At 39.9% G+C, this 15,779-nt stretch overlaps 1 protein-coding gene across 4 annotated transcripts in view; it reads right to left on the bottom strand.

The window, feature by feature from the left end:
* adamtsl4 (ADAMTS-like 4) overlaps nt 1-15,779 on the bottom strand; it is a 67,833-nt gene that overhangs the window by 25,018 nt on the left and 27,036 nt on the right. For all 4 annotated transcript variants that reach the window (XM_061776451.1, XM_061776452.1, XM_061776453.1 and 1 more), the window contains exon 5: nt 7,514-7,616. In XM_061776451.1, coding sequence (XP_061632435.1) covers nt 7,514-7,616 — 103 coding nt within the window. The remainder of the gene's footprint in view (nt 1-7,513; nt 7,617-15,779) is intronic.

Below are 15,779 nucleotides of genomic sequence, written 5' to 3'. Positions count from 1 at the left end.
ATCACCTATTTGCATTGTTTTCTGTGGAACCTATCCTCAGCTATGCTGGGAACCTCCACGTATTTTTGGGCTCTTTTTGTAATGCTAAGAGGGCACAAGATGCTGCCAAACCCCTGGATAATAGGAAAGTAGTAATTGATGTCAAGGAAGTATGTTGAAGGGATACCTCTCGAGTGTTCCAACTTCTTTTAATGTCCGGTCCAGTCTTTGTTGCATGTGTCTATGCTGAGTGACAATTGAATAGCTCAAGCTCCAACAACAGATCTCTTTACAGCTGACAATTTCTATTTTTACGGGTTGCAAAACGACGACATCCTCGTCCTCCAGCGTCCTCGCAATTCTGGTACATACAGTATTTTTTTATTTATTTTTTCTCCATACTTTTAAACCATTTACATTTAAAAGTAATGTTGCAAGAAGAGTTTGAAATACTATTTAAGAGTTTTGGGCTCATGCAGTAGTTTGTGGCATATTTATTGTTTCAATTATTAATAAAAGCAATTATGAACATTTTTTACTGTGATACCTCTTGTTAAATCAGTACCGTTTTCTTTTACCGAGCTACTTTAAAAATTGTTGAAAGTTTGAGCCCTATGACCTTGAAAAAGATATCCACACGGTGATGTTCTAAGTACAGTGGAGACTCAAGATACAAGTGGCTCAACTTACAAATTTTATTGAGATGCAATGCGAGTTGTAGTTCGGCTCTTTTTTTTTTTTTTTTTTTTTTTTTTTTTTTAATAGCCAGCATAAATTTGAGATTCGAGCGCTCAACTCAACTCCCTTCACAGCAAGCAACAGTTTGGCAGATTCAGAAGAGGCTTAAAGCTGTTTATTGCCACTCCAAGTTGAAGTTTAGTCTCAAACTAAACATAAAAATTAGAATTACACAGTGTTTTTAAAACCACCACATAGCTTTGACCTAATAAAGACTGTTTAGCTTAACGATAAACAATGCAAAATGCCATAGACGGGCTAACAAATAGCAATGGTGTCATGGTGTTTTAACACGGATATTCGACCACAAATAACAGAGCAACACAAAAGGAGACAATATAGCAATACTAACAGGCATATATTCACATTTTTGTGAAAAATGACGAATATTACAGCAGTTTACTGAATCAGGAGTGAAATACTCCTGATTCATGTCTGTCTATATGATACTGCACCCAGGAAGCACAGGTGCGCACACCAGAAGGAGCAGCACAACGGCCATTGAATTGAAGCAAAATATCTGTGGAATGTATTGATGGCATTCTCACCACACACGTGTGAAATTTGTACATCTGCATACTCTATATGGAGAAAACGTATTGGGACACCTGGCCATTACACCTACATGAGCTGAATTTGGAAGAAAATAGGGAGTTTCCCCCTTTGCAGCTATGACTTTCGCCACTTCTGTAAAGATGTGTCGCTGGAGATGTCTTTAACTTCTAATTGAGGAGCCCTGCCTTTGGCAATAACAGCGTCATACGTTCCATTCCCTTTCTAGCGCTAAAAAAAAATGACCTGCTCTTATTCTCGGAAAGAATGCATTTCCAAATAAAGACACACTATTCCATTAAAAGAAACAAAGCATTTCAGAAATGACTAATACAGGCAGCTGGTGGCTTCAGGGATTGACATTCTCTCTGACGTAATAGACTGGAGGTGTTATAGGGGTTAAAGTCCTCCAGCAATGTATGCGTCTGTGTGTGTGTTTGAGAGATAGTGCTATAGACATGAGCTCATAGTGGCAGAAAAGGGTCACAGATTAAGTTCCAAATGCAAGGGGGTGGAAAAGAAAAAGTTTTTTTGCTCCTGAAATTGACATTTTCAATGGTCTATCATATTTCTCAGCTAAATTACTAGAACTCCACGCATACAGACATTTATACGCTCTATATAGTAACGCACAAAAAAAGCAATGGTTTCTTTTCCAAATATTTTGACTTTAGATATTTTGGAGCCATTATATAACATGGTTCTATAATATGCATGCCACTTTATCCCACAGTGGGTCCACTGTCAGTTGAATGACATATCGTTAACATAGGGCCTCCGGGTCAAGAGGTTCAAATACCAAATTCCCAACTTCTCCTTGGCCATTCAAGTCAGGAGTAAAAACACACACACCTGCTCAGGTGTCATATGTGTGAACAAAACAAATGTGTAACATTTCATCATTAAAGCACCAGAAAGGTTCCAAAATGCAGATGAATCCAGTAGCAGACAAAAAGTAGTCAAGTTAGGCATCACAATTTCTGGTTGACTGGCATGCCAAATACACGAAGAACATTAATGCATGTTTGAGCCTTCCAGTAAGTGGTTGGAAGCAGTCAGGAAGTTGCATAGAAGCAAAGTAAAGAGCCTGACTGGATAATTACAGTGTTTATGGTTTGTCAGGAAATTGAACGCACAACTGCTATAAAAACAAGGGTAAATATTGCTTTAGTGTCAGGTGTCAAGGAAATAGCAAAAAAAAAAAACAAAAAAACAGCATCTACAAATGGTGTTTTGTTTTTGTCTTTGAAATTTTTCTCCTAACCTGAAGATGTTTTTTTCCGACGAAAATTAAAAATATATATTTTTGGGGGGGGGGGGAGTTACATGTTTTTCATGTGACAGTGATGATGTATGGGTATTGTTCAATAGTATGATTCTTAATTTTTTTTAACCATCACAAAAGCCAAAATGAAAAGAATATACAAACATTTTCTTTGAAAGACATGGAAAATGCATGTCTGTCCATTTTGTTTTATTCCCCCCAAAATAAAAGTATTTTTTATTGTTTTTTCATTAGCATGCATTTTAATGACTAAAAACAAAAATGTTTAACTTTTTTTTAATGTTTAGCAAAGTGATTACTAGTATTTTTTGTTTTTTAAATATAAATACATACAGACACATACATAAACAGTTGAAAAATATATTCCAAAAATATTACAGTACATGAATTCTAAATTTAGCAATTGTCAAATTATTTAAAATGACTACCAAATATATAATTATTTTAAAATATTGAACAATTATAACATTGTTTAAAAATGATTACAAATTATAACATTATTTTCAATTATTCAAGAATCCTCACATTATTCTAAATATATTATTAAAGCCATTATTTTTTTGTTTGTGAAATTATTAAATACACAAAAATATTCATAAAATAAATACATTTTAAAACATTTTAGAAATTATAATATAATCATAAAAAAATGCCTCTTTTGGAAACTTCAATGTGGATCATGTTGAAACTAATGGACATTTTTGGTATCTTACCGAAAGTGCATCAGTAGAAAATAGATGTTGGTGCAGTCCCTTGAAATTGTGAATACTTCTAAACACAAACCAATGTTTTTTGTGTGTGTTTTCAGTGCCTGCTAATTGCATGGACTGATATACAGTAAATGTGGGGACAGACAGAGAGAGGGAGAGGATGAGTTCCCACCCTGGCTCTCTTTGTGTCTTTCCACCCGCTGTCATAGTTATCTTTGAGAGATTAGACTGCAGACAGTGGCAGAAAAGAGAGAGGGGGGGGATCTAAAAGTGGTCTGTCCGTATTTGTCCATGTACCCTTCATCCTCACTCTCTGAATCCCCCATGAGGTCAATCTTAGGTGACAATATGTACGAAATGTCTGTTTTCTCTTGTTTCTGTTCTCCGCTCCTTCTTTCCCTACATCACTCTCTGAGCTCAGTGTTCAGACAGTGGAATATCGTCTAAATATACTTCCTCCCACTATCTCTCCATCTAAACCCACTCCAGCAGAGAAAGAGAAAGCGAGAGGCAGCGGTGGGACAGGAAGTGATGGGAGGGGAGGGTGCATGGGGTATGAGGCCCGAGAAAGCGAAACAAAAAAAAAGGTTCACGTAAAAGAAAACCTGCATGCGCAGCGCTTCCAGAGGACAGTTTAGTGCATATCTGTCACTTTACCGAGCCTCCACACTGTCAAGAAGCTTAAATTATGTTGACAATCTATATTGCTGATTTGGCCTAATGAACAAATGACTGAGAAATACAGCTTAGTCAAACTAAACTTGGGGTTCAAACCATCATCAGATGCGTGACGTCAGCAAATCTCATGAGGTTTCAGTTCAGTAAGTATCTAAAGGACTAACTCCTGTGTGCTTTTTCTTTGGCTGTTTTCTAAATGTTATTATGTCACAACACAGGGATACCATTGATGTCATAGAGGAAAACAATGATCACCATATAACCTGTAAGGGAAAGTATTGCAGAATAGTAAAGTAAAATATGAACAGTGCAATTAAAGGAAATGGTGGATCAACACGTGAAGACAGACAATATAACAATGCTCACAAACATATTAAAAAAAAGACATATTACTGCCATTAAACTCATATCTCAAGGCACCACTATATCTCATTAAATTATTGGTTGATTGATATTGTTTAAATAATCCATCCATCCATGCTCAATACCGCTTATCCTGTTCAGGGTCGCGGGGCGCTGGAGCCTATCCCGGCTGACTTCGGGCGAAAGGCGGACGACACCCTGAACTGGTCGCCAGCCAGTCGCAGGGCACACATAGACAACCATTCGCACTCATATTCACACCATCACTGAGTGGGAACTGAACCCACGCTGCCTGCACCGAGGTCAGGTCAATGCACCACTACACCATCAGTGACTATTTTGGTAAATAATGACAAAATATTAGTAAAGCATTTTATATACTGTACAGTATACAATTACAATATTACTTGGGATGGGCAAGTAACGATACCAGGTATTAGTATCGGGCTGACACAGGCCCTATTTCAAGGTATTGGGTGGTCTTGAAGGCTGCCGATACTATTAAAACCACTCCTCGTCAGTAGTTGAATCAAATCAATCATCAAAATCAAATGTCAAATCCAAATCAAAAATCAAATCATCATGTGCGTCAACAACAAAGAATGGTCTTTAGTTGCAATTATCTGTCATTGTGTTAGTTCATATTTGAAGTATCAAAAGTAGTAGTGAAATAGGTAATCGTATCGGTGAGGACTGAAGAGTAAATTCCAGTACTGGTATTGGTCTGAAAAAAGTGGTATTGATCATCCCTAATTAATAACAATATTATTATTATTATTTTATTAAACAATTAGTTGTTTAGTAATAAGTACATTAAATGTATATAGTACAATTAAAAAGGAGAATTCATTATTATGTTATTATTCAAATACAAAATATATTACATTGATACAATATTTCAATTTATTTGTTTCCCGCCCAAAAAATCATTTGCATACTTTATGTAACTGCAATGTCACTCCATCCAGCCATCCATCCATTTTCTGTACCGCTTCTCCTCACTAGGGTCACAGGCGTGCCGGGGCCTATTCCAGTTATCTTCGGGCGAGAGGCGGGGTACACCCTGAACTGGTCGCCAGCCAATCGCAGGGCCACTCGCACTCACATTCACACCTACGGGCAATTTAGAGTCTTCAATCGACCCACCACGCATGTTTTTGGGATGTGGGAGGAAACCGGAGTGCCCGGAGAAAACCCACGCAGGCACGGGGAGAACATGCAAACATGTATAGATACAATATAGCAATTTATTTCTCTCCTCAAAATAATCCGTTTGCATACTGTATGTAACTGCAATGTGACTCATAATGTGTATTACTCATATTGTACTGAGCACCCGGACACTCTCCTACACTGCAATAAGTGCCACTGTGGACTTTTTGAGGCATATTTTCGGCAGAAAATTTTTGATTGAATTGCAAATTGTATTGATCTCCCATTTTGGGGAAATTCCACTTCATTTTCAGGACATTTCCTGTTTTGGAAATATGTTCAGACACGTTTTAGTCAAGAGCTACTGCTTCTTTGTATTTTTGTTCTTCTTCAAACCGTTGGTAGTTTCCCATATAAACATTTTGTTTTTCTCTGACTCTATTAAGCCTGAAATTTATAGCCTGCACACACATACCAGTACACAAAGCTGCTCGTTCACTCAGTTAAAGACCGTGATGACGACTGTGCTGATATCATCTTCCTCCCAAAATGGAAGTTTCTAACGTTGTCCTAGTTTCCTAAAGTTTCCCTTCACCCTTCTAGTTTGACTTCAGGCCCAGTCGGGCCACGCCGCCTTCATGTGACACTTGCATCCCATCACCTCCCTCTCACTGCCTCTCTCTCGCACTATTTCTCTCTCGTCTTTATCTCACTCAGCAGGAATCTACTGAGAGCTGAGTCAAAGCAGGGAGGAGCAACTTGGCAGCAGAGGAGCCAGGCAGAAAGGGGGACGTCGGACAAATGAGGGGGAACAGAAAAGAAGGAGAGCGCTTTTTGTGCAAAGAATGAAAAAAAGAGTTGGAGCCCGGGTGGCTCTCTTGTCAGTCCACCCCGCACATACCAAGAAAGATCAACATTTGACCGGAGGTGGCAAAAGTACTCACACTCTGTACTTACAAAGAAGTACACATTCTTGTCAAAAAAAAAAAAAAAAGACCAGAAAAACTGATTAAACTCCTGTACTTAAGTAAAAAAAAAAAAAAAAGTACACACTAAAATGTACTTACTGTAAGTACAAAAGTAAAATGGAAGCTGACAAGCTACTGAAAATGAGAAAAAAAATAAAGAAGGTGTTCAGAGAGCTGCTTCAAAAAGGCGACCAGGCCAAATAATGAGACAGAAGAGCCTACAATGATCTGCCATTGGGGAAAAGAACGCTGCTAATGCTAAAGAGAATGCTGCACAAGCTGTTTTGTTTTTTCCTTCTTTGAAATTGCAACATCTAAGTTGAAAAGAAAAAACAACTACTTCCTTTGTTAAAAATTGCAATATCTAAGTTGGAAAAAAACATTTCTTTGTTAAATTCCTGTGGACCTCCAATTAAACGATCCTGATGATATAAGAAATAATAATAATACTTAACTATATTTACTATGTAATTTCATATGTACCTGTGGCTGAAAAAACAAAGCGTGGAGAGTCTCTGTCACCGAAATCATGCACTCAATGACTTGGGCGATCTTTTCCTACAGCCTCTCAAATATCCAAACCCTCTCATTTATTTCTCGCCCATTTCCTCTCTTTGTAGCATTATAACATGGCTCCATCAATCTGAGCAATCCCCTTCTTCCTTGACAATTGTGCCACGGTGTTTGTAGTTTGATAAAAACAACAACTAAATAATGCACAGTATATATATGTCGCTTCAAAAGAACACCAGAGGTTGCAGTTTTTCTATTGGTGCGAGTTGGTATTTGTGAAAGGTGTGCGGGTGTGAGTCACCGACAGTCATTTTTTGTTATTGTCTAGTTCAGTCGCGTTCGGCCACGTCGCTCGGTGCGCAGCCTTGTGTCCTTAGTGGTAGAAAGTACGCATATTTGCTTTAAATGTAGGAAGGAAAGGTAATAAGTAAATCCACAAGTACAAATACTTTACCTGACAAATTTACTGAAGAATGGTAACGGTAAGTATTTGTACTTTGTTAACTTCCCACCACTGCATTGAACCCACTTCAACACTCGTTATCAAGACTCTCAAGTGTGTTAACTGTCCTCACCCTCAGTGAAAGGTTCCCATTCGTAGAGACGATCCATAAACTCTTTGGTGTTGAAGGCGGCGCATTGCTCTGCTCTTGAATCCAGCGTGGCTCCGGCACACACCTGAAAGACAACAAAAACGAGGCAATCACTCAGCCTAATTTTTTTAATGTTGGGTCCTCAGACAGGCAATTTTGAAAAACATACGAGGGGGAATGCCGTTAATAACAAGAGAGGGGAATCACCTAGGGAGCACAAATACACACTCAGTTTGCGCGCTGCATTTGGCAGCCTAGGAGCACTCTGCCATATGGAAGGAATAGATTTTCTGGAAGAGGCCGCGCACATAAATCCATCTTGGCTTTCAGTGCACCACCGCAAAATGTGAGGGACTCCGACAACACGTGTGTGTGCATGTGTGTGCTCACCACAATTTAAGCAAGGTCCACCTGCATTTCAACAGCAGACAATAGTTTTGCGTTTTTACGGGAAATAACTCCTTGACCCCCCCCCCCCCCCCCCAAACACTGCAGTGCATTTACTCAAGCACAACATACACAAGTTGTCATTTTATATGCTGTTCGGGAAATACTGACATTGAATCCCACCAGGCAAATATATCGAATTTATAGATGCTTGTCTAGTAATCCAGAGGTTTTATTTGTGTATGTTGAACATAGGTCACAGTTTTATTTGGAACATGTTCAGTTTACATCTGCTTGGAACGGTACTTAAAATCCCAGCATGAGACAAAAGTGGTGTCTCATTTCCATCGTACATACAATGCAAAATGCCGCAATAAAAAGAAGGCAAGTGTGTGGAATATATATTTTATATCGGCTTCGGCCTTCCTGTGTAGAATTAGAATGTTCTCCTCGTGCTTGTGTGGGTTTTCTCCGGGTACTCCGGTTTTCTCCCACGTTCCAAAAAACACTGTTAATTGAAAACTCTAAATTGTCCTTCGGTATGAACATGCTTGTTTGTCTACATGCGACCTGCGATTGGCTGACGTCCAGTCTCGGGTGTAAAGTCAGCTGGGAGAGGTTCCAGCACACCCGCGACCCGAATGAGGATTGGCTGTTCACAAACTGGATAGATGGAAAGTAGTGCATTTTCTTTCGCAAGGGTACCAAATGGGTCCTGGTCACAGTTTGTTTATTCCCAGTTCAGGCTTCATTCCTCCATTAAATTCATAGAAATCCTGCCTGCTCACTTTTTTGTAAACTTCTGCAGTGGAAATAAGGATCCATCAGTCACAAGTGCCACCGCCCTGCCTTGGGAATTCTGTACCACATTTTATTGGAACTCCTGTGCAGCACCACACACTCAGTCACACGAGTAAAGCTCTCCGATTTAGTGTAATTTCACAGCTACACTCTGTGAGCTCCACAATCTCCTTGTCCTTCATCACCACTTTTTGTTTATATTTCTTTCAAGTCACACAGCTGTCACTAACAGCTGAAAGCTTCCTTGACACTCATCTGTGGACCTAAGTGCAAGGGAACGCTCTACTTCATACACATGCACACACACACACACACACACACACACACTTGGATTGTCAGTGTGTCAGTGAACCTGCCTGAGCAACAGAACAACCATCAAAAAGTCAATTTATAGACAATCGTCTTGTTCAGTTACAGACTTTGACCGCGTGTACGTGTGAGTGCGTGTGTGCGTGTGTGTGCGCCTGGGTCAATCCCACATAGCATGGTCTGCAACTGTCTTTCCATAATGATACAAAGACAAGGATAAGTGTACTGTATGTGTGTGGTTTCCATGTTGTATGGTCTGCAAATGTAACCTCACCATTTGGCAAAGACAAGAAGTGTGCAAAGGTGGTTCTGGTGACGCTAAAGCAAGAATACATGTACAGTATGTGTGTGGTTCCCACATAGCATTAGATAGAACTGTCACTTCATAATATGAGAAAAACAAGGATGAGTGCATGTGTGGAGTTCAAACATTTCATCATATACAACTGTGACCTCGTAATAAGAGCTGCAGCTATCAAATATTTTTAGAAGCGAGTATTCTACCAATTATTCCATCATTTAATCCAGCATTTAGATAAAAAAATATTTGTTTGTCATTACTAAGCACAATGCCATGCATGTGAGGTGCATTATTATTTTTGTCCACTTGGGGTTGCCATTCTCACATTCTACTGCAGTATGTGTGACTTTGAGTGTGTATGGCTTTGAAAGGCGGGCCCTGGCATGGTGAGTGACGTGAGCGTCAGCCAATGAGAGTTTAGAGGAGTCTTTTATGGTCTCTTTCGTCCTGGCTGGCCGCCGTCACGCCAACTTATTTCTACACAGAGAGCTACGTGCAACTGCAGTGACATTAGTCCGTGTGGAAAAATCCTCCCTGTGTAGCTTCGAGGCAGACATTTTTCTTCCACCTTATCAAATTATTCGAGTTATTCTATCAATCATTGCAGCCCTACTCGTATGTGTGCGGTTCAAACCTTAACTGTGAACTCACGGTGAATCAAACATAAGGAAAGGTGTATGCATGTGTTCTTGGGTGGTTCCCAAATTTCTCAGTCTGCAACAGTTACCCCACAATGCTGCAAAAACAAGGACAGATTTTTGAGCACAAGGATTGGCTGTGGTTTGCCGTGTGGCAGAAAGTCAGAATTTGTACGCCATTCATGCACGACTCCCAAGTACACAGAAATGTTAAACCTCTAAGTGTGCGTGGGCGTTTGAAGGTCAGTATACACTTGTCACTTGATGTCTTTAAAGCTTAAGCGTGTAAATCTGCCTGCTTGTGGTTTTTAATGGCTGTAAATATTTCTTCTGGATGTAAACATGATCGGCTCCAATTCAAACAGGATGCTTCCTCTGCTGCTGACTGAAAACAGTTGAGGCCCTCGTACAAGCAAGATGCGTATATAAGCAGTTATGAAGAGCAGGTGCTTTAAAAAGAAAGGTTGCAGACATACTGTACATCCATGCCAGGATTGCACTACGGGGGGAGTGTGTAAAAACAGAGGGGGGGATAATGGGTGGAGTGGGCGAGGGTGCGAAGGAAGAGCCAAAACAGACGAGGGCAGAAGAAATGTTAAAGAACAGGTGACAGACAGAGAGACAACAGAATGAGTCTGTACCTGTTGGCCAAGTCAAAACACTCAAGCGTTGGCACAAGTGGCACTAGTCAATAATCATTTTGCATTACAGGCAAGTGGGAAGATGCAAGCAGATGGGGTGACAGTTTGCCATATAAAGTAGTTATCCAATAAATTGACTACAGCAGGTGTTCATATCTTTCTCTAATGAAATGAATGGAAATGCCATTGCCAGCCCCCCAAAAAACTAAACGTTTTTAGTAAGAAAAGTAGCACTCTGTAATATTGTCCTTTATTAAAACAGCTAGTAGAAATACAATTAAATGGGATCTTAAACATTAATCAGCTTGTGCATCATTATTAATTATTTGTGACTCCTTCTGGTGTGCATGACTTGGCCGCCAGGAAGTAATACAATACAGTGCAGTCAAAAATGAAGATGTTTCACAACTACTGTAAGTGACTCAGTAAGCTGCAGTAATATTCGTCATTTTTCCACAGAGAATAAAGAATATGCCTGTCGGTATTGTTATATTGTCTGTTTACGTGTTGCTGCACCGTTGCTCAAAGCGTTATACTCATTAAGGGCTATTTGTTCGCCCGTCTATGGCGTTCCCATTATGTTTTAGCATTAAGCTAGTGGGGTTTAGGGAAAAGTGGTGTTGTGGTTGTTTTAAATAAACAGTGTGTAATTTATTTTATGTTTGGTTCGTATGTTTAGTCTCTTAAGCATGAGATTCTAATTCTGCATGACGATCCCTTGCCATACAACTTTTGGATGAGCAAGGGAAACTTTGACTACTTGATTGGAGGAGCTCAGTACTTCGAAGTGCCTCCGCCTGCAGTCCCTGCGAGACAATATGTCACTTCGTCTGATACTGTGAGAGGAACAGAACAAGAAGTGAGCGCAATTAACCCCAATAGTCTTGCAGCTGCCTTCATTCCCAGTCCGGACCCCCTTCAAAGATTCAACTTGCATGCTGGTGATACAAGTGAGATCACTTTTGTTTACATGTTGCCACTGTTGCATCTCAAAGTAAACTCTTACTGTTACCCTGACAACCACTTTTGGTTATGATTGGGTGGGCGTTGTCAGACACATTCCTGTATGTATTAGGGGGAATATTTGGGATTGCGCCTACAGTATTTGTATATTAGCATTGAGCGTGCGACCTTCTATATCAGGGCTCATTTATCATCTCGGTTATATAACCCTTCATAGCTCCAAATCAAAACGGGGAAAATTGGCACAAAATTCTACTGTATTACGCTGATAACTCTGCACCGGCGTCAGAGGCCAACATCACTTTCGGGGCGCCCAGACCATCGTTTCCTTCAGGAATGTATTCTTTCCCTCCAGGTCAGAGGTTAAAGGGCTCCCCACACGTGTACAGTCCAATAGGTTTACATTCTTAGCCTCCACCGGCACGCGCACGCTTCACTTGTACAATCGCTTATTGTTAACTCGCTGCAACCAATCAACTTCTTTGCTGATAACGCTTGTCGCGTAATCTTCTATAAGATTGATTCACGAGACACATTTGGACCAGTGAAACAAGAAAGTAGTGAGCTGCTCTGAAAGTCAACAGATGTATCCCAAAAACGCCCTTCTTCATATGATTGAACTACTTTACATAATGTTCATTTTCAGCATTGCTTTTCCTTTGGAAAAAAAACAACAACCGGAAATAAGAGTCTCAACTAACTAACGGCAGGCATGCAATACTGTACATCTGCAAATAGTGGCTCGGGGTGTTTATTTACATAACTGCAGATGGGGGGAGGCATCTAGGAGGAGAAGGTGCATTTTGGAATAACATAAAAAATATTAACGACAGTCTTGTAATGTAAATGAGAACAAATACTTACTGTACTTAAATACAATTTTCATGTATCTGTACTTTGTGATTTATATTTCTGGCAACTTCTGCTTTCACTCCACTACTTTTCTTAAGGGAAAATACATCCTTTGATACAGGTCCCCTAACTATCTTTGTCATCCGTTATTACCAAATAAAATCCAATGAAAGTTTTCATTGACGTAATGCCTGAACCACAGAGCAAAACAAAAGAAAGCTTAATCCTGCCTGTACTGAATTTTAACTCATTCACTGCCAGTCCTCTGAGTTAAAATGGACATGTACAATTTTCCTATAATTTGATCAATAACGGTAAACACATACCCCACTGAATTTCCTTTAGAAAATCAATTCCTTTTACTAAGTATTTGAATTACTGTCAATTTTTAGCTATCAAAAGGTCATAATTGTTTCTAAGAAAAAAAAAATAATCTGAAGTAATAATTTTCAAACTTTTAATGCCAAAATGTCTTCACCGTTAGGTGTCCAAAATGAAGTTTCATGATTTGCAATATGTTTTCTGAAGATGCTAATTACACTTTCGCATGTATATATTTTTTCCCCTGTCGCTTAATATGCCTTTTACATGAAAACTAACACAAACGCATCTTAGTGTCTTCATAGTTCCTTTTTTTGTTGTTGTTTTTACAAACGGTCCTTCTTTGTCACTCAATCTGTCTTTCCCGTTAATGTCACTGGAGAGAGCCTCATTATGTTGTTGCAATACACCACAGGGATCTGTGTGCTGAAGTGCCAGGATGAGGTCGCCATTTTGCATTCACACAATAGTAGAAAGCAAAATAAATGCTGTTATTTCTGAGATATGTATGAATTTGTGAAAGTGTCGGAACTATTGTGTCTTTGAGCACATTTACAATACTGGGGCAGGGAAGTCATTTACAACATGTGGCAAGTCTCCACACTTAAATTCATCTGAGCGATTGGGCTTTCATAGGTGCTGCCGTTTCTGTTAGCAAAGGAGTTTAAAAGCATTCATCAGTTAAGTCTTTAATGTCCAGTTGTGAACAATATCATCTAGGATCTGCGATAATTAAAGTCAAGTCAATTTTGTATAGCCCTTAATCACAAAACAGTCCCAAAGGGCTTGACAGGCGCACACTTGAATAAGATTGACAACAACCCCTGATCGAAAGCCCCCAGTCGAGCAAGGAAAAGCTCAAAACCCCATTGAGGGAGAAAAGAAGAAAACGTTTTCCTTAAAGTTACTTCCCGCTTGTTCTACATGTCTTCTAATGGAAACGAGCCTCATCTTGTATCCATTATGTTAACTTGATTTTCACATTCAGAGAATTGAAATTGTTTTGAATGTAATACTTACTACATATCATTATTATGCGTTTTTTTTTTTTTTTTTTAATCAAGAGGAAGGTTTCCGTTGCTTTTGTTGGAGGCGGAGGTAGCGGTGGATGACTGTGGTGAATGAGGGCGACCCATCAAGCAGCCTAAGTAGAGAAAACATCAGCATGGGGTGACGGAATGAGTGAAAGACAGATGGAAGCAAAGAGCGGCTGGAAGAAAAGTCCAGGCAGCTGCTCAAAGTGTCTTTTGGATGATGTGTAGTGCAAAAGCTGTATTAACGCACGCACACATGCGCACAAAAACACGGGCACACACATTCAGTCATATAATACCACACACATACAAACACACAAGTCCTGATCACATATAACACTCAGGCATGAAAAACAAAGCCCAAGCCAGACACAACTAATGACTTTTGTGCAGGAGAATCGTGTGTGTGTGTTTGTGAGTGAAAGTGGGAAGCTTTTAGCACGTGTGTGTGTGTGTGTCTGAAGCAAATGGTCTCAGTGGCGCGTCATTTGGATTGACGCCATGCAAGTGAGTGTACGCCTGCACAGCTGGACATGTGAACTCGATGAATCGTGCACGAGAAAGTCTGACACGGTCATTCCTCAGGAATTACAGCCATGTGACGCACACGCACACAAGTGACTTTTGAAGGTCTGTGTGCGTGTGTAGTTGACCCTTTTGTCCTGAAAAGAAAATATCAAGATCCAAAGCATACCACATCATGTGCCATCTATCTATACATCTATAGTTTGTACGTCAACCCCCTATCTACAAAAAAATAAATAAAAAACAGCGATCCAAAGCCAAAGCGTACCACATCATCTATCTTACGACCCCAAACATGTCACATTTTGTGTCATCTATCAATACATCCGCCCGTCAACCATCTATCGAGAAGGAAATATCATGATCCAAAGTTTGTCAATTCAAGTGCCGTCTACCCAATCGATCAATCAAAAAGACATCTCATGATCCAAAGCATACCACACCATGTGCCATCTAAATATACTGCACATCTACAGTTTGTACATCGACCATCGATCCAAGCCAACATGATCCAAAGCATACCACATACAGTACAGTATGTCAATTAAATATTTAACATCCATCCATCTGTATTTTATTTAATAAGGGTAATGGATCCATTGCAGAATCAATTATGCATCCAGTAGATACCTAAAGTATTGTGCTATTATGGGCAACCATTACCTGCCGTGTGTCCCTATTCTTTCTCCGCTGTGTGGGCCAGCAGAGCCCTTTACCTAAAGAAACAACAATGCATGATTTACACACACCGATTATCAAAATGCAGAATTCAAGCTGGCAACAAGAACAAGGGGCCAGGAAATGTTTTTTGACTTGTGAAGTTGGATAATGAATACCTATTTGTTATCGGTATGCGTGTGTGTGCATGAATGCATTGTTTGTCGTTAGCGATTAGCATTGTATGGCGGGAAACAACTCGTCCTCAGCCTTGACCCCCAGCAGGAAGTCAGAAGTGGTCTTGAGGAAAGAAAAAGCATCAACAACAGCGGCGATAGTGAAGGATGCTGCCCTTTGCCTTGAGACTCTGACACACAGATACGCGGTGCCTCTCAGGGACCAAAGCCGATAGGAGGCTCAAAAACAACCAAACGGCGCAAGGACGCGGTTTGGTAAAGTAAAATAAAACCATCGAGAGAAAGGCAGAAAATGGAAGTGGAAGTCCACTCATCTATTAGTCATACACTAGCAACCATTAGAAAGAATGCAGTCACTACTATTGCCTCCTTAGGTTTAGGCTTATTGGCTTCTTGACAAAAACCTTTGAAGCTGTACTTATATATAGTTAACAATAAATGTCTTTTTTTTGTCCCCATCAAACGGATGGCCAGATATACTCGATTCCCTGGATCTGTCCTCTTTTTGGAACCCAAAACAGATGTCAGAGATTCCACCGTCTCAGTCGGCATGTACTGTATTCTTTCGCCGTACTGTGATTCACGTTTCTTCTTAGCTCCCGCCTTCTTGTGCTGGATGTAC

This window comes from Phyllopteryx taeniolatus, chromosome 6 (assembly GCF_024500385.1).
Source record: "Phyllopteryx taeniolatus isolate TA_2022b chromosome 6, UOR_Ptae_1.2, whole genome shotgun sequence".
In the NCBI taxonomy this organism is placed as follows: domain Eukaryota; kingdom Metazoa; phylum Chordata; class Actinopteri; order Syngnathiformes; family Syngnathidae; genus Phyllopteryx; species Phyllopteryx taeniolatus.
The sequence above is the reverse complement of the archived record's forward strand: the minus strand, read 5'-3'. Positions and strand labels throughout refer to the sequence as shown.